At 46.9% G+C, this 26,102-nt stretch overlaps 1 protein-coding gene across 6 annotated transcripts in view; it reads right to left on the bottom strand.

Moving 5' to 3' along the window:
* ADGRE1 (adhesion G protein-coupled receptor E1) overlaps nucleotides 1–25,853 on the bottom strand; it is an 87,864-nt gene extending 62,011 nt beyond the window's left edge. For 4 of the 6 annotated variants that reach the window (XM_045044833.1, XM_045044834.1, XM_045044837.1 and 1 more), the window contains exons 1-7: nucleotides 25,753–25,853; nucleotides 23,510–23,563; nucleotides 11,665–11,811; nucleotides 9,296–9,451; nucleotides 9,066–9,185; nucleotides 7,031–7,177; nucleotides 4,326–4,475 (exon numbers count right to left, since the gene is read on the bottom strand). In XM_045044833.1, coding sequence (XP_044900768.1) covers nucleotides 4,326–4,475; nucleotides 7,031–7,177; nucleotides 9,066–9,185; nucleotides 9,296–9,451; nucleotides 11,665–11,811; nucleotides 23,510–23,563; nucleotides 25,753–25,783 — 805 coding nt within the window. In that variant the 5' untranslated portion in view covers nucleotides 25,784–25,853. The remainder of the gene's footprint in view (nucleotides 1–4,325; nucleotides 4,476–7,030; nucleotides 7,178–9,065; nucleotides 9,186–9,295; nucleotides 9,452–11,664; nucleotides 11,812–23,509; nucleotides 23,564–25,752) is intronic. The other 2 variants (XM_045044840.1, XM_045044838.1) reach the window with 2 other exon arrangements.
* Between the last annotated feature and the right edge of the window lie 249 nt (nucleotides 25,854–26,102).

Below are 26,102 nucleotides of genomic sequence, written 5' to 3'. Positions count from 1 at the left end.
CCAAACCAGCAGAAGAAGGAAAATAATAAAGATTAGAGCAGAAATCAATTATATTGAAATTGAAAAAGCCAGTAGAACAGATTAATGAAACTAGGAGCTGGTTTTTTGAAACAGTTAACAAAACTGATAAACCCCTAGCCAGACTCATCAAAAAGAAAAAGGAAAGGACCCAAATAAATAAAATCGCAAATGAAAGAAGAGAGACCACAACCAACACCGCAGAAATACAAACCATAATAAGAGAATATTATGAGATAGTGTGTGCCAACAAATTGGGCAACCTAGAAGAAATGGATACATTCCTAGAAACATATAAACTACCAAAACTGAAACAGGAGGAAACAGAAAATTTGAACAGACCCATAGTCAGTAAAGAAACTGAATCAGTAATCAAAACTCCCCCAATAAACAAGGTTCCAGGGCCAGATGGCTTCCCAGGAGAATTCTATCAAACATTTAAAGAAGACTCAAATCTATTCTTTTGAAGCTATTCAAAAAAATAGAAATGGAAGAAAACTTCCAAACTCATTCTAGGAGGCCGGCATTTCCTTGATTCCCAAACCAGGTAAAGACCCACTGAAAAAGAGAATTACAGACCAGTTCCCCTGATGAACATGGATGTAAACACTCTCAACAAGATACTGGCAGATCAAATCCAACAATACATTAAAAGAATTATATACTGCGATAAAGTAGGATTTACCCTGGGCTGCAGGGCTGGTTCAATATCTGAAAATCATTCAACTTGATACATCACGTTAATAAAAGAAAGGATAAGAGCCACATGATCTTCTCAACAGATGCAGACAAAGCATTTGAGAAAATACAGCATCCTTTTTTGATAAAAACCCTCCAGAAAGTCAGGATAGAAGGAACATACCTCAACACCATAAAGGCTATATACAAATGACCCACGGCTCATTTCCCTCATTTTCAATGGGGAAAAACTGAGAGCTTTCTGCCTAAGGTCAGGAGAGGGATGTCCACTCTCACCATTGTTGTTAAACATAGCACTGGAAATCCTAGCCTCAGCAATCAGACAGTACAAAGAAATCAAAAGCATACGAATTGGCAAGTAGGAAGTCAAACTTTCATTCTTCACACATGACATGATACTCTATGTGGAAAACCCAAAAGGCACCACCAAAAAACTGCTAGAGCTGATACAGGAACTCAGCAAATTCACAAAAGATGAGATCAGCATACAGAAATCATTAGCATTTCAATACACCAATAATGAAGCAGAAGAAAGAGAAATCGATGAATCAATCCCATTTGCAATTGCACCAAAAATCATAAGATACCTAGGAATAAACGTAACCAAATAGCTAAAAGATCTGTACGTTGAAGAGTATAGACAGCATATGAAAGAAAATGAAGAAGACACAAAGAAACGGAAAAGCATTCCATGCCCAAGGATAGGAAGAACAGATATTATTAAAATGTTGATGCTATCCAAAGCAATCTACACATGCAATGCAATCCCTGTCAAAATAACATGAGTATTCTTCCAGAGCTAGAACAAACTATTCTAAAATTTGTATGGAAGCAGAAACGACTCCAAATAGTAAATATTTTGGAGGTTGCAAGCTGTGTGATCTCTGTCATGACCACTCCATACTCCAGTTGTAGTGCGAACGCAGCCAAAGATGATACACAAATGAATGAATGTGTTTGTTCCAATAAAACTTTATTTATACCAACACGTGGTGGGCTGGATTTGGCCAATGAGCTCCAGTTCACTGGGTGCTGAATAAGGTTATTCATTTCTATTGTTATGGTATCCAGGGAGCCCTCAAATCCTTCTTTATCTTTGAGTTACAGCTCATGGGTCATTTGGCAAGCTACAGTAGTCCTGATAGACCCCGGTTTTTCATTTTGGGTTGAAATCAACATTCCCCATCTAGAGAATAGTGGATACTACAGCAAGGATTTCATCCCCTTTATGCCTTTGTCTCCGGTTTGGTGCCTAAGACATTGTGAGTATTCGATAGATATTTGTTGAATGAAGGAGCACATTACTTTATTCTTTATGTCAACTACAGTTTTCATCACCAGTTATCAGTTGTTTCTAATGTTTTACTCCCTCAAACAAACGTGGGGTGAACATTCCTGTGACCTGATCTTGATGTCCAGGAGCAGCTCCAGATTTCTGTCTAGAAGTACAGTTTTCTGGGAGGAGCTGTAAGAGACGTGCGTTGAGGTTGTGTTTGCATGACAAAGACATAGCAAGTGTTTAGGCGACGTGACCAGGGCTGGAGGAGACTTGAGCTGGGCCTCCCCATGCTACTACGACAACTCAATTTTATGGGTCCCTCAACTCCTTTGCAAGTAATTCTTCATTATCTAGTCCTGGGGAGATACTTCACTACATCAAACTTAGACATCAAAAGTGAATGTGTCAAAATCAATGACAGTCATTTATTTTGTTCATAAATGTAGCTGCCATTTGAGTTGAGTTCAGTGAGTATGGCTGGTCTGTGTTCCGTGCAGTCTCAGCTGAGTTGGCTTAAGTGGGGGCTAGAGGATCCACTTTAAAGGCAGCATACGCACAAGGCTGGCATCTGCTGCTGGCCGTGGGCTGGCTGCTCCACCAGGGCTGTGGGCTGGAGGTCTTGGTTCTTCTCCAGGTCAGCTTCTTTTTCATGGCTGGTTGGGCTTCCTCACATATGGCAGCTAAGCGCCAAGAATGAGCATCTCAAGAGAACAGGGAGGGGGTGCATGGTATCTTTATGACCTAGTACCACTCCCAGAGTCCCAGCAGGCTCAGATTCTAGAGAAGGGAACATAGGTACCACTGCTTGCTGGAAGGAGTACAAATTCATAAAATGAAGGGTATATAGCATGGAAGACGTTGTTTCCACCATCTCTGGAAATACAATCTGCTACACAAGATGAAGCAAATTAGTGGCTCCCTGGATGCCATGACAATAGAAATGAATAACCTTATTCAGAACACAGTGAACTAGAGCTCATGGGCCAAATCCAGCCCACCACGTGTTGGTATAAATAAAGTTTTATTGGAACAAATCCAATCATTTGTGTATCATCTTTGGCTGCTTTCGCACTACAACTGGAGTACTGAGTGGTCATGACAGAGATCACACAGCTTGCAACCTCCAAAATATTTACTATTTGGCCCTTTGCATTAAGAAGTTCAATGATCCCTGGTCTTAGGCAGAGGTACAATCAGATCTTGACTGTCAAGGGGAGAATTGGGATATAAACACACAGAAATACAGACAAAGAATGTCACTCATTCTGGGGATTATTTCAATTTACATTACTTAAGTAAGTAGTAGCTCTGGGGGGAGCATCCATGTGCCTAGCACACTACGTACTTCATTGCACTTAATTTTCTCAATTATCTTTGGAGGTCGGTACTCGTATAGGCTCATTCTGCAGATGGAAACATTGAGGCCTAGAGAGGGTAAATATGTTTCCCCAACACCGCACGACTAGAGTGTGGCAAAGAGTTGACTTGGTTCAGAAACTGCTGTGAGAGTTGGAAAGACTGGGTTTGGAGGCCAGTCCAACCACACAGCTGTGAACAGGTCATCCCAGCACTCCAAGCCTCAGTGTCCTCATCTGTACAGTGGAGATCATCAGGATGCCTACACTCAATTTAATGTAAAAATGCACATAAATCCCTTCATTGGGGGCCTGGTGCTCAGCGAATGTTAAAAGTTCTTGTTTCCTTCATGGAGAGACAACCAAAAGATTTCCCAAAATGAAATCAGTGGTTTATCTCTGGATATTGATTTTCACTTCTATTTTCATCTTAATGTCAGCTCCAAATAGTTAGAATTTTGAGTGAACAGGAATCATTGTCACTATGGAAAAAGAATGAAAAGAGGGCAGGGAAGGAGAGGGAGAGAAAATAGCGTTTGGGACAAAAAAAAGTACCTACATCCACTGCCCAGCCAGCTTCCACCTGATTATCCTACAAAATGGCGGAGGGTTTTGAGGGGGTGCGTACTCAACTTTTCATGTCACTCCTGGGTTCCTGAACTGCATCGGTCCATTGTTGGCCAGAAAGCCTCGATTGCAAGTGCAGTAGTAACCATCCAAAATTTTGGTGTGGACAGGTCCATGAGGAAAACTGAAGGGCCTATCTGAGCTCCCACCCAGAGCCAAGCATCAACTACAAGCCATATAAGTGAGGCCATTTAGACCTCGTGCCGCCTTAGTGCCCACCCCCACCTTCAAAAACCATGCAGTCAACCCACAGGATCATGAGTAAGCAGAAAGGGTTGTTTGTAAGCCACTCTCTTCAGGGTACGTTGACATCCATTAAAAGTCCTCAGCATGGCTGGGAGCATTACCTGTACATCTGAAATCCTCTGGTTTCTCAGGGGTCCAATCAACAGGTGAAAAGAACCCAGGCAGGCAGGAGCAGTGGTATTCCCCCGGGGTGTTGGTACACACTGAGCTGAGGCCACAAAGAGTTGAGTTCCTGGCACATTCGTCCACATCTAAGCAGAAAACTAGGCTGAGTCAAAAGGATAAAGGATGCTGAGGCCATGGCAGTGCACAGCCCCATCCTGACTGAAGCCAGCGGGTCTCCCTAGCTCTGCTCGCACCCTCTTAAACACTGCTGAAAGGAAGTGCAAAGAGCCAGGATGTGACCCACACAAATCTTTTGATGAGGCTCTCCACACTTCGGGATAAAATCCAAACTCCTCTTTAGAACACATGAGACTCTGAGAGTTTGGACCCACCTAAGCTCACCTACCTCATCTTTCCTTGCTAATCCCTTAGTAAGTCCTGATCCAGATTCACTGATTACCTATAGGTCCAGGAAGACTCACTGTTTGCTCCCTCAGCCTTGAACTCCCTGGCCCCCGTTCCTTGATAAATCTCAATTCCTCCCCCTAAGAAATACTATGTTGGGGCGCCTGGGTGGCGCAGTCGGTTAAGCGTCTGACTTCAGCCAGGTCACGATCTCGCGGTCCGTGAGTTCGAGCCCCGCGTCAGGCTCTGGGCTGATGGCTCGGGGCCTGGAGCCTGTTTCCGATTCTGTGTCTCCCTCTTTCTCTGCCCCTCCCCCGTTCATGCTCTGTCTCTCTCTGCTCCAAAAATAAATAAACGTTGAAAAAAAAAAAGAAATACTATGTTATCAGTAATAATAATAATGACTGAGAGGCATCCAAGTGGAGGGGTGCAAAGCATGGACAGCCTGGACTCAAAGCTTGGCTCTGTCCCTGTAGACTGTGTGTTACTGGGTGCTGTGGACTGAAATATGTGCCCCCAGATTGATACATTACATCCCCCACATGGTGAGACGGTATCTGGATAAAAGGCGTTCATAAGATGGTTAGGTTGATGAGGTGTTAAGATGGGATTCGTGGCCTGGAGCATCTGGGTGGCTCAGTCAATTGAGCATACAACTCTTGGTTTCTGTTCAGGTCATGATCTCACAGCTGGTGAGTTCGAGCCCTGCATCCGGCTCTGTATACGCAGTGCGGAGCCTGCTTGGGGTTCTCTCTCTCCCACTCTCTTTCTCCTTCTCTCCCTATGTCTCTACATCTTCTGCATGGACTCCCTCTCTCTCTCTCTCTGTCTCTCTCTGTCTCTCTGTCTCTCTCTCTCTCTCTCTCTCTCTCTCAAAAATAAATAAATAAACATATATAAATGGGCCTGGTACCCTTAAAACAAAGAAAGAGACACCAGAGCTCACTGTCCCAGGGGACCCAGAATGAAGGCAGTCATCTGGAAGCAAGGAGGACAGCCCTCTCCAGAACCCAGCTGTGGTCTCAGACTTCCAGCCTCCACAATGGAGGGAAAATAGATCTCAATGTTGAAACCACCCTGTCTGCAGTGTTTTGTTCTGGTGGCCCTGAGCTGACAATGCACTGGGCAAGATAGTTCACCTCTGTGTGTCTCAGTGCCCTCATCTGTCAGACAGGGATAATAATACTACTTCCCCCGTAGGGTTGTTTGAGCATTGAATAAGGTGTCATCTGGGAAGGACTCAGAGCAGAATCTGGAGAATAACAAGTATGAGGTAAGTACTTGTTAGCTAAAATAAACAACTGCTAATATGTTGAGATTTTTGTGACAGACACTGAGGAATATCCCTTACATGCACCTGCTCGAGGAATGCTCACGGCAGCCCTGTGAAGTGCACACTAACATTGCTTCCATTTTTCTGATGAGGAAACTGAGGCATCACAATTGTGCAGAGTCACACAGCCTATGAAAGGCACACCAGGATTTAAAATCAGGTTCAGTCTGGTTCTGGACTTCTTAGATGACAGTTTCCCAGGTGGCCTTGAGTCAGAGTCTGGAAATTTGGACTCAAGTCAATGATGGCCAGTTCAGATCCTGACTCCCCTACTTCCTAGCTATTTGACCATGGAAGAGTTTTTCACCACGATGGAGGCTCAGGTTCCTCATCTATGAAATGGGCATAAAACACCACTAATACCATCAGGTTGTTGGGCAGACAATGAGTACATGTCCGGAAGAGCTAGCACCTTGGCTGGGATCCTGCCTCCAGCCCTTTGTATCTGCGGTTCCCTCCTCCTGGAACACCCTTCCCCAGATACCCAATATCTCACTCCCTCATATCCTTCACATCTTTTCTCAAGTATCAACTTTTCAGTGTGGCCTTTCCTTACCACTCACTCTACTAAAGTTGACCCCCTACTCCCAGTGGTGCCTATGCACCTTTCCTGCCTTATTTATCTTTATTTCTTTCAGATACTCCTGGCACACATATGGCCATGCGTTTACTTTGCTACCTATCTCCCTTAACCCTAGATGATGAGTTCTAGGAGAACAAATCGTTTTGCCTATGTGATTTGGTGCTGTATCCACCAGCTCTAGAAGAGTGCCTGGCATATAGTAGGTGCTCAGGAAGTATTTTTTGAATGAGTGCATGAGTGAATGGATGAGCAATTTTTGGAATCAGCTCAGCAGATGAGGTCCTTCAGCTCAGCCCCCACTCATCCTGACCCATCACCCACCAATGCTGTCTTTGCATGCAGACTTGGACCTGGTTCCCCAACAAACCCTTCCCACCGACCTTCACATGTGTCTCCTGGGCCCTGCAAGCTCATGTTTCCACTGCTGGATTCAAATCCTAGGTTGCAGACACAAGAGTAGCTTCCAGGACTGTTGTGACAAGTTGCGTGCTCCGGGCAAGTTGCGGGGTCGGCACATTCATCCACGTCTGGTCAGTGGAAATGAAAACCCAAGACAAAGCAGATGAAGAAATGAGAATACGAGACTGCAAACAGAGATTCACTGTGCATGTTCTCCCCTTACTCCTCATCTCCCTTCCACTTAGACTTGGCCACGAGAATAAATTCTGACCCAAAATATATAAGTGGAGGGCGGTGAATAGCTCCAAGACAGATGAACATAGAATGGCTGTGCTCCTTTACTCCTCCCTGCACCCACACCATGGGATGCAGATGGTGCGGTGCAGTTTGACTTTGCCACTCCTCCTCTGTAATGGGAGCTTGTTTCCCCACACCTCGAATCCAGCTTGAATCTGGCCTGTGACTTTCACTGGCCAAAAGAACACAGCAGAAATGATGTCGTGCCAGTTCCAAGTCTTAGATTTCTAGAGACTTACTTGCTTCTGCTCATTCTTTAAGCCCATTGCTTCTGCCACATGAACAAGCCCTAGACTCACCTAATGAAGAATGAGAGACAAGGTGGAAGAGAGATGGATCATCCCACAGGAGCCCCCGACACGTGAGGCAGCCCAGCAGAGATAAGCAAGCTGACTCACAGCTGACCACAGACATACGAACAAGCCCAGTACAGACGCAAGCAAGTGACCGGCAGAGCCCAACCTAAATTTCGTTTTTTTTAAAATTTTTTTAACGTTTATTTATTTTTGAGACAAAGAGAGACAGAGTATGAACAGGGGAGGGGCAGAGAGAGAGGGAGACACAGAATTTGAAATGGGCTCCAGGCTCTGAGCTGTCAGCACAGAGCCCAACGCGGGGCTCGAACTCACGGACCGTGAGATCATGACCTGAGCTGAAGTCGGACGCTTAACCGACTGAGCCAACCAGGTGCCCCCAACCTAAATTTCCAATGCACAGAACACAAACCACATATATGGTGCTTGTCTCTAGCCACTGACTTTCAGGGTGATCTGTTTTTCAGCAATAGCGACTGCTACAAATGTATCAGAAAAATCAGAGAGGACCTCAAATATCTCCGACTCCAAACCCAGGGGATGTGATAAGGGCTGGATCACTCCATGCCTTGCTTGATGGAGTCACCTTCCCTACAAACGAGCATGGAGAACAATAGTTCTCAACCAGATGCAGGGAGATGGAGCCTTTGCTTCTTGTGAGCAAATTCTGGCTGCAGTTTGGAAGGATGGATTCGAGGGGACAAGAAGGGAGGAAGGACAAGCCCAGTGAGGACGCTGCTAAACTAATGATGAAGCCCGAACCAAGCATGAGGAAGAATGGAGAGATTCAAGACATATTTAGCAGGTAAATTACCCAAGCTATGGTGACTGATTTAGTATGTTTGGCATGGGGTAGGGGTTGAGGGTAACCCTGAGGTCTTGAACCAAATACATTATAGGAAATAGTTCTAAGTTTGAGTCTGAGCTCACCCTATCACGCAGTTTCTCTGTCTCAGAACTAAAGACATCTGGGGCCAGAGTATTTTTGGATGTAGGGAAGCTGTTCTGTGCATTGTAAGGTGTTTAGCAGCATCTGTGGCCTCTCCTCACTAGACAAGAGGAGCCCATCGCCACCACCAGTTGTGACCATCAAAAATGTTTCCAGGCATTTCCAGGATCCCCCTTGAAAGTTATTGCTCATGGGACACAGCACCCCCCACCCTGCCATTGCTCTCAACTATTGTCTGACCCACTGCTGCACGCAGTGTAGACCCTTGAGTGGAGTTCCAATCCTGGCTCTTCTACTTAATAGCTGTGTATTTGGGGGGAAGTTACTTCAATGGCCTGAGCCTAAATTTTCTCACCCCCAAAATGAAGAATATAGTCTCTAACCTCACAGGATCATCAAGTGAGGTGGTTGTTAATTAATTGAGTAGCTACATAAAGAAAAGCAGGTCCTCTATACCTTCACAGATCGAGTTGTGAGAGATGAATCCAACCTGGCAGCTGCAACTGTAGCTTCCCAAGGAGTTGATACACTCAGCATGCTCTGGGCAGACCCCATCGGAGAGGCATTCATCGATGTCTGAGGAGCAGTGGAGGAGAGTGAGCAGACCAAAGACTGTGTGGCTCAGGTGAGAGACACTGCCCCCTAGTGGTCGCTGTCCACCCAAGACCCATGCCTGAGAGCATTACCTGTGCATGAGAAATGACCCGGTTTTCCCGAGGTCCAGTCATTTCCAGTGGGAGAAGAGAAACCAGGCAAGCAGCTGCACTTGTATCTCCCCTGCAAGTTTTTGCAGACTGAGTTGGCACCACATGGTTGGGGGCTTTGAGAACATTCATCTACATCTGGACACAGAAAGAGTTGGAGTCACTAATTTGCTTCATCTTGTGTAGAAGATTGTATTTCCAGAGATGGTGGAAACAGCATCTTCCATGCCATATGGCCTTCATTCTATGTGAACTTGTACTCCTTCCAGCAAGCAGTGGTACCTACGTTCCTTTCTCTAGAATCTGAGCCTGCTGGGACTCTGGGAGTGCTACTAGGTCATAAAGATACCATGCACCACCTCCCTGTTCTCTTGAGATGCTCATTCTTGGCGCTTAGCTGCCATATGTGAGGAAGCCCAACCAGCCATGAAAAAGCAGCTGACCTGGAGAAGAACCAAGACCTCCAGCCCACAGCCCTGGTGGAGCAGCCAGCCCACGGCCAGCAGCAGATGCCAGCCTTGTGCGTATGCTGCCTTTAAAGTGGATCCTCTAGCCCCCACTTAAGCCAACTCAGCTGAGACTGCACGGAACACAGACCAGCCATACTCACTGAACTCAACTCAAATGGCAGATACATTTATGAACAAAATAAATGACTGTCATTGATTTTGACACATTCAGTTTTGATGTCTAAGTTTGATGTAGTAAGTATCTCCCCAGGAGTAGATAATGAAGAATTACTTGCAAAGGAGTTGAGGGACCCATAAAATTGAGTTGTCATGGTGGCATGGGGAGGCCCAGCTCAAGTCTCCTCCAGCCCTGGTCACGTCGCCTAAACACTTGCTATGTCCTTGTCATGCAAACACAACCTCAACGCACGTCTCTTACAGCTCCTCCCAGAAAACTGTACTTCTAGACAGAAATCTGGAGCAGCTCCTGGACATCAAGATCAGGTCACAGGAGTGTTCACCCCGCCTTTGTTTGAGGTAGTGAAACATTAGAAACAACTGATAACTGATGATGAAAACTGGAGTTGACATAAAGAATAAGGTAATGTGCTCCTTCATTCAACAAATATCTGTCGAATACTCACAATGTCTTAGGCACCAAACCGGAGACAAAGGCATAAAGGGGATGAAATCCTTGCTGTAGTATCCACTATTCTCTAGATGTGGAATATGGATTTCAACCCAAAATGAAAAACCGGGGTCTATCAGGACTACTGTAGCTTGCCAAATGACCCATGAGCTGTAACTCAAAGATAAAGAAGGATTTGAGGGCTCCCTGGATACCATAACAATAGAAATGAATAACCTTATTCAGCACCCAGTGAACTGGAGCTCATGGGCCAAATCCAGCCCACCACGTGTTGGTATAAATAAAGTTTTATTGCAACAAACACATTCATTCACTTGTGTATCATCTTTGGCTGCTTTCACACTACAACTGGAGTATGGAGTGGTCATGACAGAGATCACACAGCTTGCAACCTCCAAAATATTTACTATTTGGCCCTTTGCATTAAGAAGTTCAATGATCCCTGGTCTTAGGCAGAGGTACAATCAGATCTTGACTGTCAAGGGGAGAATTGGGATATAAACACACAGAAATACAGACAAAGAATGTCACTCATTCTGGGGATTATTTCAATTTACATTACTTAAGTAAGTAGTAGCTCTGGGGGGAGCATCCATGTGCCTAGCACACTACATACTTCATTGCACTTAATTTTCCCAACTATCTTTGGAGGTCGGTACTCGTATAGGCTCATTCTGCAGATGGAAACATTGAGGCCTAGAGAGGGTAAATACGTTTCCCCAACACGGCACGACTAGAGTGTGGCAAAGAGTTGACTTGGTTCAGAAACTGCTGTGAGAGTTGGAAAGACTTGGTTTGGAGGCCAGTCCAACCACACAGCCGTGAACAGGTCATCCCAGCACTCCAAGCCTCAGTGTCCTCATCTGTACAGTGGAGATCATCAGGATGCCTACACTCAATTTAATGTGAAAATTGGGGGCCTGGTGCTCAGCGAATGTTAAAAGTTCTTGTTTCCTTCATGGAGAGACAACCAAAAGATTTCCCAAAATGAAATCAGTGGTTATTTCTGGATATTGACAAATGGCACGATGTTTACTTTTATTTTCATCCTTATGCTCGTTCCAAATGGTTGGGAATTTTAGTGAGCAGGAATCCTCGTCGTCATAGAAAAAGAAAGATAAAAAGGGGCAGGGCGGGAGAGAGGGGGAAAATAACGTTTGGGACACAGAAAATGTGCCTACATCCACTGCCCAGCCAGCTTCCACCTGACTATCCTGCAAAATGGCGGAGGGTTTTAAGGAGGGGGTGCTCACCTTTGCATGTTACTTCTGGGCCCCGGAACTGCGTCAGTCCGTTGCTCGACAGAAAGCCTCCTTTGCAAGTGCAGTAGTAGCTGTCCAAAGTGTTGGTGCAAGTTGCATAAGCTGGGCACACGGTGGTATCTTCACATTCATTCACACCTGGGCAGCGCAGAAGGAAGTGTGTGGGTTAGAGCCCTGGGGCGGGCACCAGGGACAGCCAGCATGAAAGGGTGAAGGGGACTGTTGTGGGCTGACATGACCCCCAAAAATGTGCTGAAGCCCTACATCCTGGTCCCTGAGAATGTGACCTTATTTGGAGATAGGGTCTCTGAAAATGTAATTAAGACCCAAGAGAGTGTGACATCCTCTTGGAGTTGGGTGGTCTGTAATCTGATAGGATTGGTGTACTTACAAGAAGAGGAGAAGAGAGGCACAGACAGGCTCAGGGAAAACACGACGTGGCAACAGAGGCAGACACTGGAGTGATCCACCTTCAAGCTAAGCAATACCAAGGATTGCCAGCCACCCCAGAAGCTGGGAAAGAGGCACAGAACAAACTCTCCCTTAGAGCCTTCAGAGAAAGCATGGCTCCATGGACACCTTGATTCAGACTTCTGGGCCTCAGAATGGTGAGACAATAGATTTCTGTTGTTTTGAGCCCCCTGGTTTGTAGTAACCTGTTACAGCAGTCCTGAGAAACTGCTCAGCATGTCAAGGACCTTGTAGACCCTAGACTCCTCCTGTTCCAAGTGCAGTTCCCGGGCCAGGAGCATCAACACTGCCTGGGAGTTTGATGGAAACGCAGCATCTCGGGCCCCTGCCCCAGAACTGATGAACCAGAACTTGCATTTTAGCAAGACCCCTGGGCCATCTGGGTGCACGTGAGAGTGTGAGAAGCACCGATGTTGACACCTGGCTACTCCAGGTGTGGTCCTTGGACCAAGAGCAGCTGCCTCACCTGCATCCTGGATCTGGAAAAAGAAGATGCTGATTCTGCAGGTCTAGGAAGGAGCCCGAGAGTCTGTACTTTTCACAAGCCCCTGAATGATGCTGATGCTGCTGGTCCTTGGACCAGCAGCACCAGGAGCATCAGGGCTCTAGACAGAAGTGTTTGAGAGTCAAAATTTCAGCCTTTGGAGCACAGAAGACCTGGGTAAAGCTCCAGCAGTGAACCTCCAAGTGGAGAATGGCAGCTGTCCTCCCAGAGCTTTTAGTAACACAACTATCCTGTTAAAGATTGCATTCCCAGGGTCTCCTGCAGCTCATGTGACTCAGTCCTGCCCATGGGCATGTGCGTGGAAGTGATATGTGCATCATTTGGCCATGTTCTTGAGAAGAATAAACACGCTGGGGCGCCTTGGTGGCTCAGTCGGTTGAGGGTCCAACTTCAGCTCAGATCATGATCTTAAAGCTCTGTGCTAACAGCTCAGAGCCTGGAGCCTGCTTCAGATTCTGTGTCTCCCTCTCTCTGCCCCTCCCCTGCTTGTGCTCTGCTTCTTTGTCTCTCTCTCTCGAAAATAAACGTTAAAAAAAAAAAAAAGAATAAGCAGGCTGTCCCCTTCCTCTTGGGCAGGAACATGGGCAGAGTGGGCTGATCTGCCCTTAACCCTGAGGATGATGGCTTGGGAAACCACCACGCCAAGGAATGGAGAGGCAACAAGGTGGAATGATCTCCTAGAGCAGGCAGCCTGGTCACTCCGTCCCATCTATAAGTTAGAGATCTACAAGAAGAATGAACTTCTAAGAAATAAATGTCTGAGTTGTTGTTTGGTTACTATGGAAGCGGTCAAAGCTACTTCCTAGCCAGTCCAGCTCTGGGACAAGTGATTGCACCTCTCTGTACCTCAGTTTACCTGTTTAGCCCTCACCCTCACTTTCAGTGGGTCCCCAAGCCCTGTTGGTTCTGTATCCAAATAGCATTTCATATGTACCCACTTTTCTCCGTTGCCACAGCTGTTGTCGGTACAGGTCCTCCTCTGGCTTCTACGTCCCTTTGTCCTCTGTTGTCCCCTGCAATCTCTTCTCCACATAGTAGTCACCTCTGAATGCAGATTTGATTATCTACCCCCACCTCTGCCTACAGTGCTCCCTGTTGCACTCAGAATTAAAATCCAAATCACTTAAACAGGACCCACAGAGCCCCATTGACCACACCCAACCACATCTTTAAACCACATCTCGTGTTACTCTCCATTTCTAGACTTCCCGCCACAGGGCCTTTGCACATTCTATACCCTTTGCCTCTGCTTTGCCTGGCCAGCTCCTACTCATTCTTCATGTCTTGCTTAAGTGTCATTTCCCCCAAAAAAGCCTCCACTGTGCTCTGTGCTCCCGCATAGCTTCTCGTGCTCCTTCTTTATGACCCACATCATAATTATAGTTGCTTATTTGTATGGTTAGCTTTCTAGTAGTCATTTCCCCCACCACACTGTGAGCTCCAGAACAACAAGCCAGAGGTGGAGGCAGGCTTCTAGGAGATTGTGAAGAAACTTATTCGATAGTGTCATTCCTGCGGTCAGCAGAATAATGGCCCCTCTAAAGATGACCACATCCCTTTTTTAAAATTTAATTTAATTTAATTTTTTTAAATGTACATCCAAGTTAGTTAGCATCTAGTGCAACAATGATTTCAGGAGTAGATTCCTTAATGCCCTTTACCTATTTAACCCATATCCCCTCCCACAACCCCTCCAGCAACCCTCTGTTTGTTCTCCATATTTAAGTCTCTTATGTTTTGGCCCCCTCCCTGTTTTTATGTTATTCTTGCTTCCCTTCCCTTATGTTCATCTGTTTTGTATCTTAAAGTCCTCCTATGAGTGAAGTCCTATGATATTTGTCTTTCTCTGACTAATTTTGCTTAGCATAATACCCTCTAGTTCCATCCATATAGTTGCAAATGGCAAGATTTCATTCTTTTTGATTGCCGAGTAATACTCCATTGCGTATATATACCACACCTACTTTATCCATTCATCTGTCAATGGACATTTGGGCTCTTTCCATAATTTGACTATTGATAGTGCTGCTCTCAATATTGGGGTGCATGTGCCCTGACCACATCCTTTTTTTAAATGGTTATTGTCAGGATGTCCCTGGAACCACAGTGGAGGGCACGGCCATCTTGCTAGTGGAAAATTCCCAACAGAAAGCCCCGGGCAGCACGCCAGAATGAATTGAAGGTCAACCAGTCACTGAGTGACAGCACAACCTGGTGTGAAAAAGGCCCACCGGGACCTAAACCCAGAACTGCTGCAGCTTAAAAGCCCTACCCCACCACACCCGGGCGCGACTTCCCTGACTCCTCTCTCTCTCTCCCTGAGTCACAGAACCTCGCCCAAGACCTTAGTTCCCAAATAAAGCCTTTGACTGCTAAATTTTTTTAGCTTCTGACTCATATCTTTACCCTGCCCTACGCCTGACCTTAACATTTATTTACTGTTTTTGAGAGAGAGAGAGAGAGTGAGAGCAGAGGAAGGGTATAGAGAGAGGGAGACAGAGGATCTGAAGCGGGCTCGACACTGACAGCAGAGAGCCTGACGTGGGGCTCGAACTAATGAACCGTGACATCATGACCTAAGCTGAAGTTGGACATCCAACCAACTCACACAGTTGGTCACACAGGCGCCCTCAGAGATGACCACGTCTTAATCCCCAGAACCTATGCTATGTGGCAAGAGAGAACTAAGGATTCCAATGGAATTAGCTGATCCTGAGATGAAGAGGAAACTCTGGATTATCCAGATGGGGTCAATGTAATCACAATGGTCCTTAAAACGGAAAGATGAAGCCAAGAGAGGCAAAGTGACACAATATGAGAAAGACTTGGCCAGTCACTGCCAGCTTTGAAGATGGAGGAAGAGGGACCCAGGCCAAGGAATCCAAGTGGCCTCTAGAAGCTGGAAAAGGCAAAAAGACACAGTCTCCTCTAGAACCCCCAGAATGGAACTCATCCCTGCTCACACCTTGATCTTAGCCAACTGGGACCCATTTTGGACTTCTGACCTCCACATCTGTAAGGTAAAGTTAATGGTGATTTGTTATAGCCGCCATACGAAACTAGTACAATTCCCATTATACAGATGTGGAAAACTGAGTCTCAGTGAGGTTAAGTAACTTGTTCAAGGACACACCGCTGGTGACTGGCATCCCTGGGCCTGTCAAAACCTGAAGTGAGTGATTTTCACTGCTGCCACCCAAGAAGAGGTAGATCTGGCTGGAAATGGAATCAATGTTCAGGCAATTTCTACGACCATTCTTTGAAAAAAAACCTTTGTAATTGGATCTTTTAAATCTGTTTCCCTGATGGACTTTGAGCTCCTGGAAGGCAGGGATTTATGTCTGTCTCATTCACTGCTGAGTGCTGAGTGCCTACAACAGCGCCTGGCACAGAGTCGGTGCTCAACAATGAAGACCTCACTGAGAAAGTAACACTGGAACAAAGGCCAGGGGGAGGTGAGTAAGATACGTACGAAGGTGCTTAGGGCAGAGGAAACCGCAAATGCATGAAGGACCCAGGGGCAGGACCACAGCTGGTGATTTTGTGGAATTACAGGGAGGTCGTGTGGTTGGAGCAGAGTGCACAGGGGGAAAGGGGAGGCGTGCACATGGCCAGGTCGGCTAAGATCGGCTAGACGACTGTCACACCCCAGCTTTCTATCAGAGAGCGACGGGAGCCATGGCGGAGTCTGAGCACAGACAGCACACGGCAGGACTGAGATTTTAACAGGATCCTCTGGTCGGAAGATGAACGGTAGAGGGGCAGAGGCAGGATGACCAGGGAGGAGTCACCGCGCCCGTCCAGGTGAGCGAGGATGGTGGGTGCCACCCGGCTGAGAGCAGAAGCAGCATGAGATTTGGGGTTTGCTCAGAGGTGACGTCAGCAGGACTTGCCAGTGCGTTGGATGCAGGATGTGAAAGAGAGGAGTGGAAGGTAATGCCAACACCGATTGATCTGTAGGGTGGGGAAACGCTTTATAAAGGGCCCCCCCAACTTCGAGGGATGGTTCAGTCAGGCTCTTCACTTCCTACAACGTGCCTTGTTTACGTCCCTTCCCTGCACGGCCCCTCAATTGTATCTCTTTTCTTACTAACAGCTTCCTCTTTCATCTGTAGAGGCAGCACTGTCCTTTGCAGACTTCCGGTGCATTATCACTTGCGGTCTCTCATCTGAACTTCCCATTAGCCTCTTCCTCTGGCTCAATTGCTCACAACTCAAACCCGCCCTAAACCAGAACCACAGCCCAGGTGACTGGGCACCTGGCAGCCTCCCCAGCTCATCATCTCCTGCCTTGTCCCGTCAGCCGTGCTCGCCTTTGCTCAGCTTCCCAAATGCTCTCCGGGCTCAGGACTTGTGCACATCACCCCGAAGGTTGTGGGACTTGCCAGCCTCCCTAGTCGCGTGAACCAATTCCTTATAATGGATCTTTACCTGTCTGCATCCATCGTATTGTTTCTGCTTCTCTGGACAACTCTGACAAATGCAAACCACCTGCTGTATGTCAGGCACTATTCTAGGCACTATGTATTGAGCCCTTGTGTGGGACAAGATGCACAAAATTCCTCACCTGCCACTGAGCTGATCATCTGGAGAGGTGAGGGCAAGGGATACGATGTCAAAACTAGGGTAGTCACTGAGAAGATGACACATGAGCTGAAAATAGAGAAGGGAGGGAGGGAACCATGTGTTTATGTAGGGCAAGAACATCCCAAACAGAGGGCACAGCTCATGCAAAGGTCCTGGGGCAGGACTGGGCCTGGGGTATTGGAGGGACAGTAAGGAGATGTGTATGGCTGGAGGGGAGCGAGTGAGGGGGAGTGAGGGACGAGGGCAGGGCAGGGCGGGATTGAGGCAGGTCCTATAGTGACTTGGGGGCCTCAGGGAGGACTTGGGCTTTTATCCCAGGGAGGTGGGAGCCCTGGAGGGCTGTGGGCAGAGGAGGGCAGGACCTGACTCGGGTCCTCTGCTGGCCTCTGCAAAGCCAAGAAGCCAGGAGACCAGAGAAGAGGCCCCTCCAAAAATCCACCTGAGACAGATACGTGCTCCTCAGTCATGAACACAACTTAACAGACGATCACTTAATCTACCCAAGCGTGAAATGAGACTCCAAGGGGCAAAAAGACTTCCAAAAATATAACTAGAGCTTCCGTTTCCTTGGTGCCTCCCGAGCACCAGGCCGCTTCCGTGCATTTTCTGCAAACCCCACAATACTCCTTCCAGGTGGGGGAACTTTCCTGGTGTTAGCACTCAAAGCCCAGAGTCCCAGGAACCCCCTTCCTGGTCTGAGGCAAGCCAGGACAGTTGGTCATCCTACTTGAAGGTAAACATTAGGACTCCATTCTACAGATGTGCAAACTGATGCCCAAGAGAATTTGTGTAGCCTCCCCTGGGTCACAGAAGGCAAAAAAGGAATAAGCAGAACAAATAGAATGAAAGAAGTTTGACAGTGTGTCCAGGGATCCTGGTCGTTGCCCTGACTGTGCCTCTGTTCACTGTACCAGCTTTGGCCCAGCCAGTGAGAACCAGATAATTCGTGTTTCCCTGAGAAGAGGGAGGGCTGACATAGTTGAGCACCTGCTATGTTCCAGGTATCAATTAACACTCATCGAAACCCAGTCGTATTCACCCCCCCCTCCAGCCCCGTTTTCATGGAAACTGAAGTCTCAGGGGATTTACTGCGATACCCGAGTGCTGGAACCAAGATTCAATCCCAGGAAATGTGACCCCAGAGCCCACCTCTTAACGATCGCGCATGGAGCTGAACCCTCACAACCATCCCATTACATTGGGTGAGGGTCGTCGCCATACCCATTCATCAGATGACAAAACTGAGACCTGGCGGTGCTTGCCCAAGGTCTAATTGCCTTCCGTCTGGGGGAGTCTCTTACAACACGCGTGCCCTGCCACCCAGCCTGCAGGCAGAGGAACGAGAAGCCATCGGCTCCCTTTGAAAGTGGCCGTGAGCCAGCCAGTGTCTGTATTTCTGTGAATGACAGTGATTCAGAGGCAAGTTACGAAAGCAGCAGTAGGTACGTGAAGGGGAAAACCCAGTCTCTTCCCGGGCATTCACCTACATCAGCGCGTGACTTCTTCCTATCTTGCCAGGTCAGGAGGGGGTAGGACAGTGGCCGCTCTTGGAACCCCCCCATCTGCGTTACTGGGTTGGCATACCTATCCCCCAGCTGTTCCACTGGCTCGGAGGCAATGACTGGCAGACAGATGCTGGAGTGTGACAGCAAGCCTCCCCTGTGCCTCTGAGCAGGTGACCCTCCGGGGTGCACTTCACCCTGCAGGGCCGCCTGTGAGAGCAGGCTGTGGCTGAGGCACTCCCAAAACACCTTCCGTGTGGCTCTGTCTCTGCTCTGTCCTGCTTCCCTCGCTGCCCTGCAAGTGTCTCCAGACAGCCCTCCCTCAAGAAATCACTCACACAAGAATCCTCTCATCAGGCTCTGCTTCTACAGACACTGGCCAAAAGAGACGGCAACCCTAATTTTGGTACATTTTTGTTTTGTTTACATCTTTTTCTAAGAAGGCAATAATTGGGGCGCCTGGGTGGTGCAGTCGGTTAAGCGTCCGACTTCAGCCAGGTCACGATCTTGCGGTCCGTGAGTTCGAGCTCCGCGTCGGGCTCTGTACTGATGGCTCAGAGCCTGGAGCCTGCTTCCGATTCTGTGTCTCCCTCTCTCTCTGCCCCTCCCCCCACTCATGCTCTGTCTCTCTCTGTCTCAAAAATAAATAAACATTAAAAAAAATTAAAAAAAAAAAAAGAAGGCAATAATTGCTTGCAAAGGAAAACCTTGGGGCGCCTGGGTGGCTCAGTCGGTTAAGCGTCCAACTTTGGCTCAGGTCATGATCATCTCACGGTCCATGGGGACAATGCTGTTGTATGATTACTTGCTTTTTCACTTAGGGTAGGTCTTGCAAACCAAGAGAAGCAAGATTTGTCACGTATGGGAGCTGGGTGATGGGTACGTGGGAGTTTGTTTTACTACTTCCCCTACCTTTGAAGCTTTAAATGTTTCTCTAATAAAAATTGGGAGAAGAATATGTTGGGGGCAGCTTTCCAAGTCAGTCCGTATAGACCCGACTCATGCTTTTGAACAGCTGTGTATTTTGCACTGTGTCCATGGGCTGTAACTGTGCCACAGGTGGCTTGGAGGCTAAACATCAAGCAGATGCTCCACACTCTCCCTTCCAAGGTACGGAACTGTCACTGCAGTGACAGCGGCCCAACCACCAACTACATTTCCCAGCTCACCTCGTGTCCAGGCATCGTCATATGACCGTGAACAAATATAGTATGCATCATTGCCAGAGCTGGGTTTTTATAAAGTGGGTGTGCATTTCCGTTGTTCCTTTTCGCTCCTTCCACAGTCTGCAAAAGACTCTAAGACCTCAGCGTGGCTGAGCTACAAGGCAGAAGGAGTCTGGGTCTCTGAATTACAGCTTGGAGGAAAGCCACCCACGGACCAGAAATATTTGCACTGGATTCTTTAAAAAAATTTTTTTTATGTTTATTTTTGAAGGAGAGAGAGACAGAGCATGAGTAGGGGAGGGGCAGAGAGAGGGAGACACAGAATCCAAAGCAGACTCCAGGCTCTGAGCTGTCAGCACAGAGCCTGATGCGGGGCTTGAACCCACAAACCACGAGATCATGACCTGAGCCAGAGTCGGAGGCTTAACCCACTGAGCCACCCAGGTGCCCCATATTGGATTCTTAAACAAACAAAAATTAAATTTCTTTGTATTAAGCCACGGACAGTTTTGGGTTTGTTACCGTAGCTAGGGTTACTCTAACAAACACAACATTTTATCCAAGTAGTCCCCTTGTGTAAACATTGTTTATTCCAAGTTGTTACCAGAACAGCATAAGTGCACATCCCAGAGTCTATGGTGAGGTATCTCTGTACGTTGTATGAATATCTCTTTGGAATAAATTTCTGGATTAGGAATTGCTGTGTCAAAGTGTATATGCATTTAAAGTTTTTTAATGTTTATTTTTGAGAGAGAGAGAGAGAGAGAGCGAGAAGAATGTGAGTGAGTGAGGGGCAGAGAGAGAGGGAGACACAGAATCTGAAGTAGGCTCCAGGCTCTGAGCTGCCAGCACGGAGCCGGATGTGGAGCTCGAACTCCCAAACCGTGAGATCATGACCTGAGCCAAAGTCAGACGTTTAACCAACTGAGCCACCCAGGCACCCCAAAGTGTATATGCATTTTTATAATGTTTTATCAAGTATGATAGGAGAAAAGCACAAATATCATAAGTGTGTGCTCTGATGAACTATCGCAAAGTTAACATCCCTGTGTTTATGCATTTTTAATCCCAATAGTGCCTAGTTTTCTCAAATATTAAGCCTTTTGAATTCCCACTTACAAATTCCTTGTACATGCCTCGACTATAACATCTCTCACATTCTCTATGCGGGGCACACATTCATTCTTTTATTTATCTACCCAACTTGCCTGCACTGTATCGGGCCTGGGCTAGGTCCCCAAGCTGTGGAGATTAATACAATGACTTCCTCACTAGCCAAGGGCTTTCTGGAATCAATAATAATGATGATTTTTTTAAATTTTTTTTAACCTTTATTTATTTTTGAGACAGAGAGAGACAGAGCATGAACAGGGGAGGGTCAGCGAGAGGGAGACACAGAATCTGAAACAGGCTCCAGGCTCTGAGCTGTCAGCACAGAGCCCGACGCGGGGCTCGAACTCACGGACCGCGAGATCATGACCTGAGCCCAGGTCGGACGCCCAACCGACTGAGCCACCCAGGCGCCCCAATGATGATTTTTTTTTAATTAATGTGACCCTTTTGGAAATATATTTCCACTTACACGGATGTGAACCCACTGCCCCAACACATTCTGCCACAGGATTTCATCTTGTTCAGGAAAAAGTTAAGGTGTCTTAGCAGCAGACACACAATGAAAGCAAAACTGTAATGTTCATTTTAATTACCAAACTGGATGTTTGGGTTCCCCACAAGACGATAGTCTTGGAAGAAAACCGTATAAGATGAATGAGTTTGGGGATCTACTGTGTAGTATGGTGACTCTAGGTAACAATACTGTATTACAGGGGCACCTGGGTGATTCCGTCAGTTAAGCAAGTGTCCAGCTTCAGCTCAGATGTCGGTTCGTGAGTCTGAGTCCGAGCCCTGTATCCGTCGCTCTGCTGACAGCACAGAGCCCACCTTGGATCCTCTCTCTCTGCCCCTCCCCTGCTCACACACACGTGTCCACGCTCTCCCAAAAATAAATGAGCATTTAAAAAGAAAACAATACCAACCATGCTTGGTTAGCTGCTACGAGTACGTCTTAAATACCTTCACACAAAAAGGAATGGCAATTATGTGAGGTGCAAAGATGTTACTGGATACTATGGCGGTAATCACTTCTCAATATACGTGGTTATCAAGTCAACACATGTGCACCTTAAACTCGCACAGATTGCTATATGTCGATCATAACTCAATAAAAATATTTGGCAGTAGTCGGGTTTGGAGGGCTGGAAGGTAGCGCTTTCATTAAGCCGCGGGGTAAGGCAAATACCTACCACAAGGGAAGAGAAAAAACTATGGGAAACTCATAAAGAGAGGAGATGAGAAGGACCCACCATTGCCACCTCACCTCAGAAGATTCTACATAGGAATGGGTGGATTTAGGACTATCAAGGCTAGGGGCTGACTTCTCCCAACAAGAGCTGGGTGGAGTTTCCCAGTCTAGAAGAGAAGCTTGCTTTCTGCGGCTGTCACATCCAACAAGGCATGAGAGCCAAAGATTAGAAGCTGCAGAGGGAAGTAGGTGGTAGGTTGCTCTAAGGAAAATCTTCTTGTGTCCTGTAGCCTGAACACAGAAGGCAGAAGCTCTTGCACGGACCCCTGGGGAATGCAAAGATGTTGAGAGGGCTACTAGGCAAGCAAGATGGGGCCATGCTCTACCAGTAGACAAAACACCCCGTCCAGAGTCCACCCTTGACAGCCACAAGATCCTACAAGTTGCCCCTATACCAACACCCAGCCGCCATGTTGGGAGGACCAAGAGAAGGGTAGGACATTTGCAAGATTAGCTATTTGTACAACATAGACTGAGTTTCCCAAATAAGGCAGAGCCAGGAAACTGAGACACTGAGGACACTACGAACTGGCAATATTTGTCCTCTGCATCCAGCAGGAGCTTAGGTGGAAGAAGGGGAGACTTAACACATTTTTAAAAATGCATTCTCAGGGCGCCTGGGTGGCTCAGCTGGTTGAGTGTCCGACTTCGGTTCAGGTCATGATCTCGCGGCTCATGGGTTCAAGCCCCGCATCAGGCTCTGTGCTGACAGCTTGGAGCCTGGAGCCTGCTCCAGATTCTGTGTCTCCCTCTCTCTCTGCCCCTCCCTCGCTCATGCTCTGTCTCTCTTTCTCTCTCAAAAATAAATAAACATTCAAAAAAATTATTAAAAAAATGCATTCCCACCACACCACCATTTATGAAGCTCTTGTCACACGTACCAGGTGGTTAACTGAGCTTCACTTAAGTTAAAGCTTAAAAGTGATTTAAGCTTCACTTTTGATTTAAGCTTCACAATATCCCTGTAGACGGGAACCCTTGCTATCTGTATTTCACAGCTGAGGAACATGACAATCAGAGAGGTTTTGTGTGTTATCTGAAGTCACACAGTGAATGCAAGGCCACATAGGTAAGAGCCTAGAGCAGGATCCAGGAGACCTGGGTATTATTTACCTGTTTCTCTGCCACTAAGTAGCTCCCAGCAAGTGTTAGCTGCAGCTCAAACTCCTGAGACAGAAGGGTCTCCTCCCCAGAAAACACCCTCCCACACATTGAGCATATGGATTCTCTTTGACCAACTCACCAATTGTCGCGGATCTTGTTGAGAGAATACGTGAGCTGTATAAACCACAACACCCTATAAACAAAGAAAAGAAGAATATCATGAACCATCAAGAAGCAATGTAGGCTCAACCTGAAAAAGTACTACAGGTTTGATGAGCCTAGACAAGAGATCCACGGGCGTGACAAACATACAATATTTCATGTAACGTTCACAGAAGCAATTCCTGCTTTTTTGCACTTTATGGTTTTTATTTTGTTTGTATCGTCTTAATTTTCTTTTCTTTTTAAAAAAAATTTTACATTTATTTATTTTTGAGAGACAGAGAGAGACAGAGCACAAGCGGGGGAGGGACAGAGAGAGAGGAAGACACATAATCTGAAGCAGGCTCCAGGCTCTGAGTTGTCAGCACAGAGCCCGATGTGGGGCTTGAACTCACAAACCGTGAGATCATGACCCGAACCAAAGTCAGGTGCTCAACTGACTGAGCCACCCAGGCACCCCTTAATTTTCTTATCAATGACAAGAAAAGTTCCAGCTGATTTTCAAAAACATACACTAAGATATGTATTCTCAAACAAAAAAAATGACATCTCTTCCCCCCCACCCCCCACCGAGTAGGCAAAACTTGGTTCTTGGGGAGAGATGGGGAAAAAAATCTTACTTTTTGGCATAAGACATATACAGAAATGATACATATAATACATAAATATATGTACAGTATATCTGTAGCATTAAAATGGCATGGGTGGTCAGGTGATTAGTTTTTTAAAAATTACCTGGAGGCACCTGGATAGCTCAGTCAGTTGAATGTCTGACTCTCGATTTCAGCTCAGGTCATGATCTCAAGGTTTGTGAGTTTGAGCCCTGTGTCGGGCTCTGTGCTGACAGTGTAGAGCCTGCTTAGGATTCTCTCTCTCTCTCTCTCTCTCTCTCTGCCCCTCCCCTGTGCTCTCTCTCTCTCAAAAATAAATAAACTTAAAAAAATTAGCTAAAAGGCAGTGCAGCCCCCCAGCACTTAGCTATTTTCCAACATTACAACCCCCACGACCATCACTCTCTCAACCCACTACCACTAACCCCACCACCAATGACGTCATCACCACTTTTGCTGATTAACTTCAGTGCCAAATAACAGGCACCAGAGCTAATACAAGGGCCGACAGGCCAAAGCAACAACTTGGCATTCCTGCATTTGGGGCCCACGAGTTACCTGCTCCTTCTAATGAAGCCTGTCAGTCAACAGGTCCCACAGCCCCCAAATCCCAACTTTCCCATTCATTATCACCAGCCGAAATTCTCTTGTTTGTTAATTATTTTAGAGGCAGCAGAGCATCATTTTTCAGCATGCAAACTCTGGAGTTAAAATACTTGGGCTTAACAATCTGGCTTCACTAGTTACTGACTGCATGGCCTTAGGAAAGTTGTTTAGTCTCTTTGGGCCTGAGTTTTCTCTTCCGCAAATAGATGCACTGGACCCCAGCTGAGGAAGCCCACACCTGTTGTTCAAAACACTGTCCTGCATTCATAGATTTGAACCAGTGACCAACACTTGAAAGACAGGAAAACAAACAAACAAACACAACAGAGACAATAAACAAGACCAATACAAACTGACGCCTGAAGAAAGGGAAATAAGAGACAGGAAGGCTCCACCTCATGGCTCAGGGCTCAGCACAAAAATCACCCCCTCCGAGAGGCCTTCCCTGACTTCCCCCTTCAACATAACCCCCAGTCACTCTCTTCTTTCATAGCACTATCACTGCCTGAAATGCTTTTGTGTAGTTATTATTTGGGACAGCATAGCATAGTGATAAGGGATAAAGTGTAGTATTTATTGGCTAAGTAGTCCTGGGAAAGTCATGTAATGTCTTTTACCTCAGTTTCCTCCTTTGTAAAATGGGGCTATTAGGGACCCAATATTGGAGGAGTTTGGTGAAGACATTTGATGAGCTTACAACGGTGCTAGGCGGGTGGTTGCTGTTACTGTAAGTAGCTTCTTTTCTGCCTGCCCTTCCTACTATGATATCAGACTCACGACCGCAAGAAATACATGCCAAATGAATGACTATAAAGAAAGTCTACCTGGAGAGAGGGAATTTCCTACGCTGAGTGACTTTTTTCCTACAAAGAAGGTGCTGATAGTGTTCAGCCTAGAATTGGGGTCTCTGGCTGGATGCCCCGTGGCCTTCCCTTTCCCCTGGAGTCTATTTCCAATGCAGACTTCCCCCAGCCCTCCCACCACCATTCAGCCCCACACTCACCCCAGAAGAGGAGCAAGCTGAAGCTCCACATGGTCCCGTGTTTCTGTCATTAAAGAAGGGAACCTTGCCTTCGTTCTCCGCGTTTTCAGTAACAGAGGGTATGGGGAGAGGGGAGGGGTGGAGCCAGAATTGCTCAACGCTGCCAGAGCAAGACAGCCCTTTTTGCTGAATTGCTGCTAGATGAGGACAGTGTGGCAACCCCCTAATTTTCTTTCCGCCACAGTGAAGAGAAGTTGTACTAGCTGGTGTGTTGCCGTGTTCTCTCTCCTTCCCCCCAACTCTTGCTTTTCCTTCCCCACCAGCGCCTACCTCTCAGCCTTCTTCCACTGCACCTATAAGGGAGCCACCAC

This window comes from Felis catus, chromosome A2 (assembly GCF_018350175.1).
Source record: "Felis catus isolate Fca126 chromosome A2, F.catus_Fca126_mat1.0, whole genome shotgun sequence".
NCBI classification, from domain to species: Eukaryota; Metazoa; Chordata; class Mammalia; order Carnivora; family Felidae; genus Felis; species Felis catus.
The sequence above is the reverse complement of the archived record's forward strand: the minus strand, read 5'-3'. Positions and strand labels throughout refer to the sequence as shown.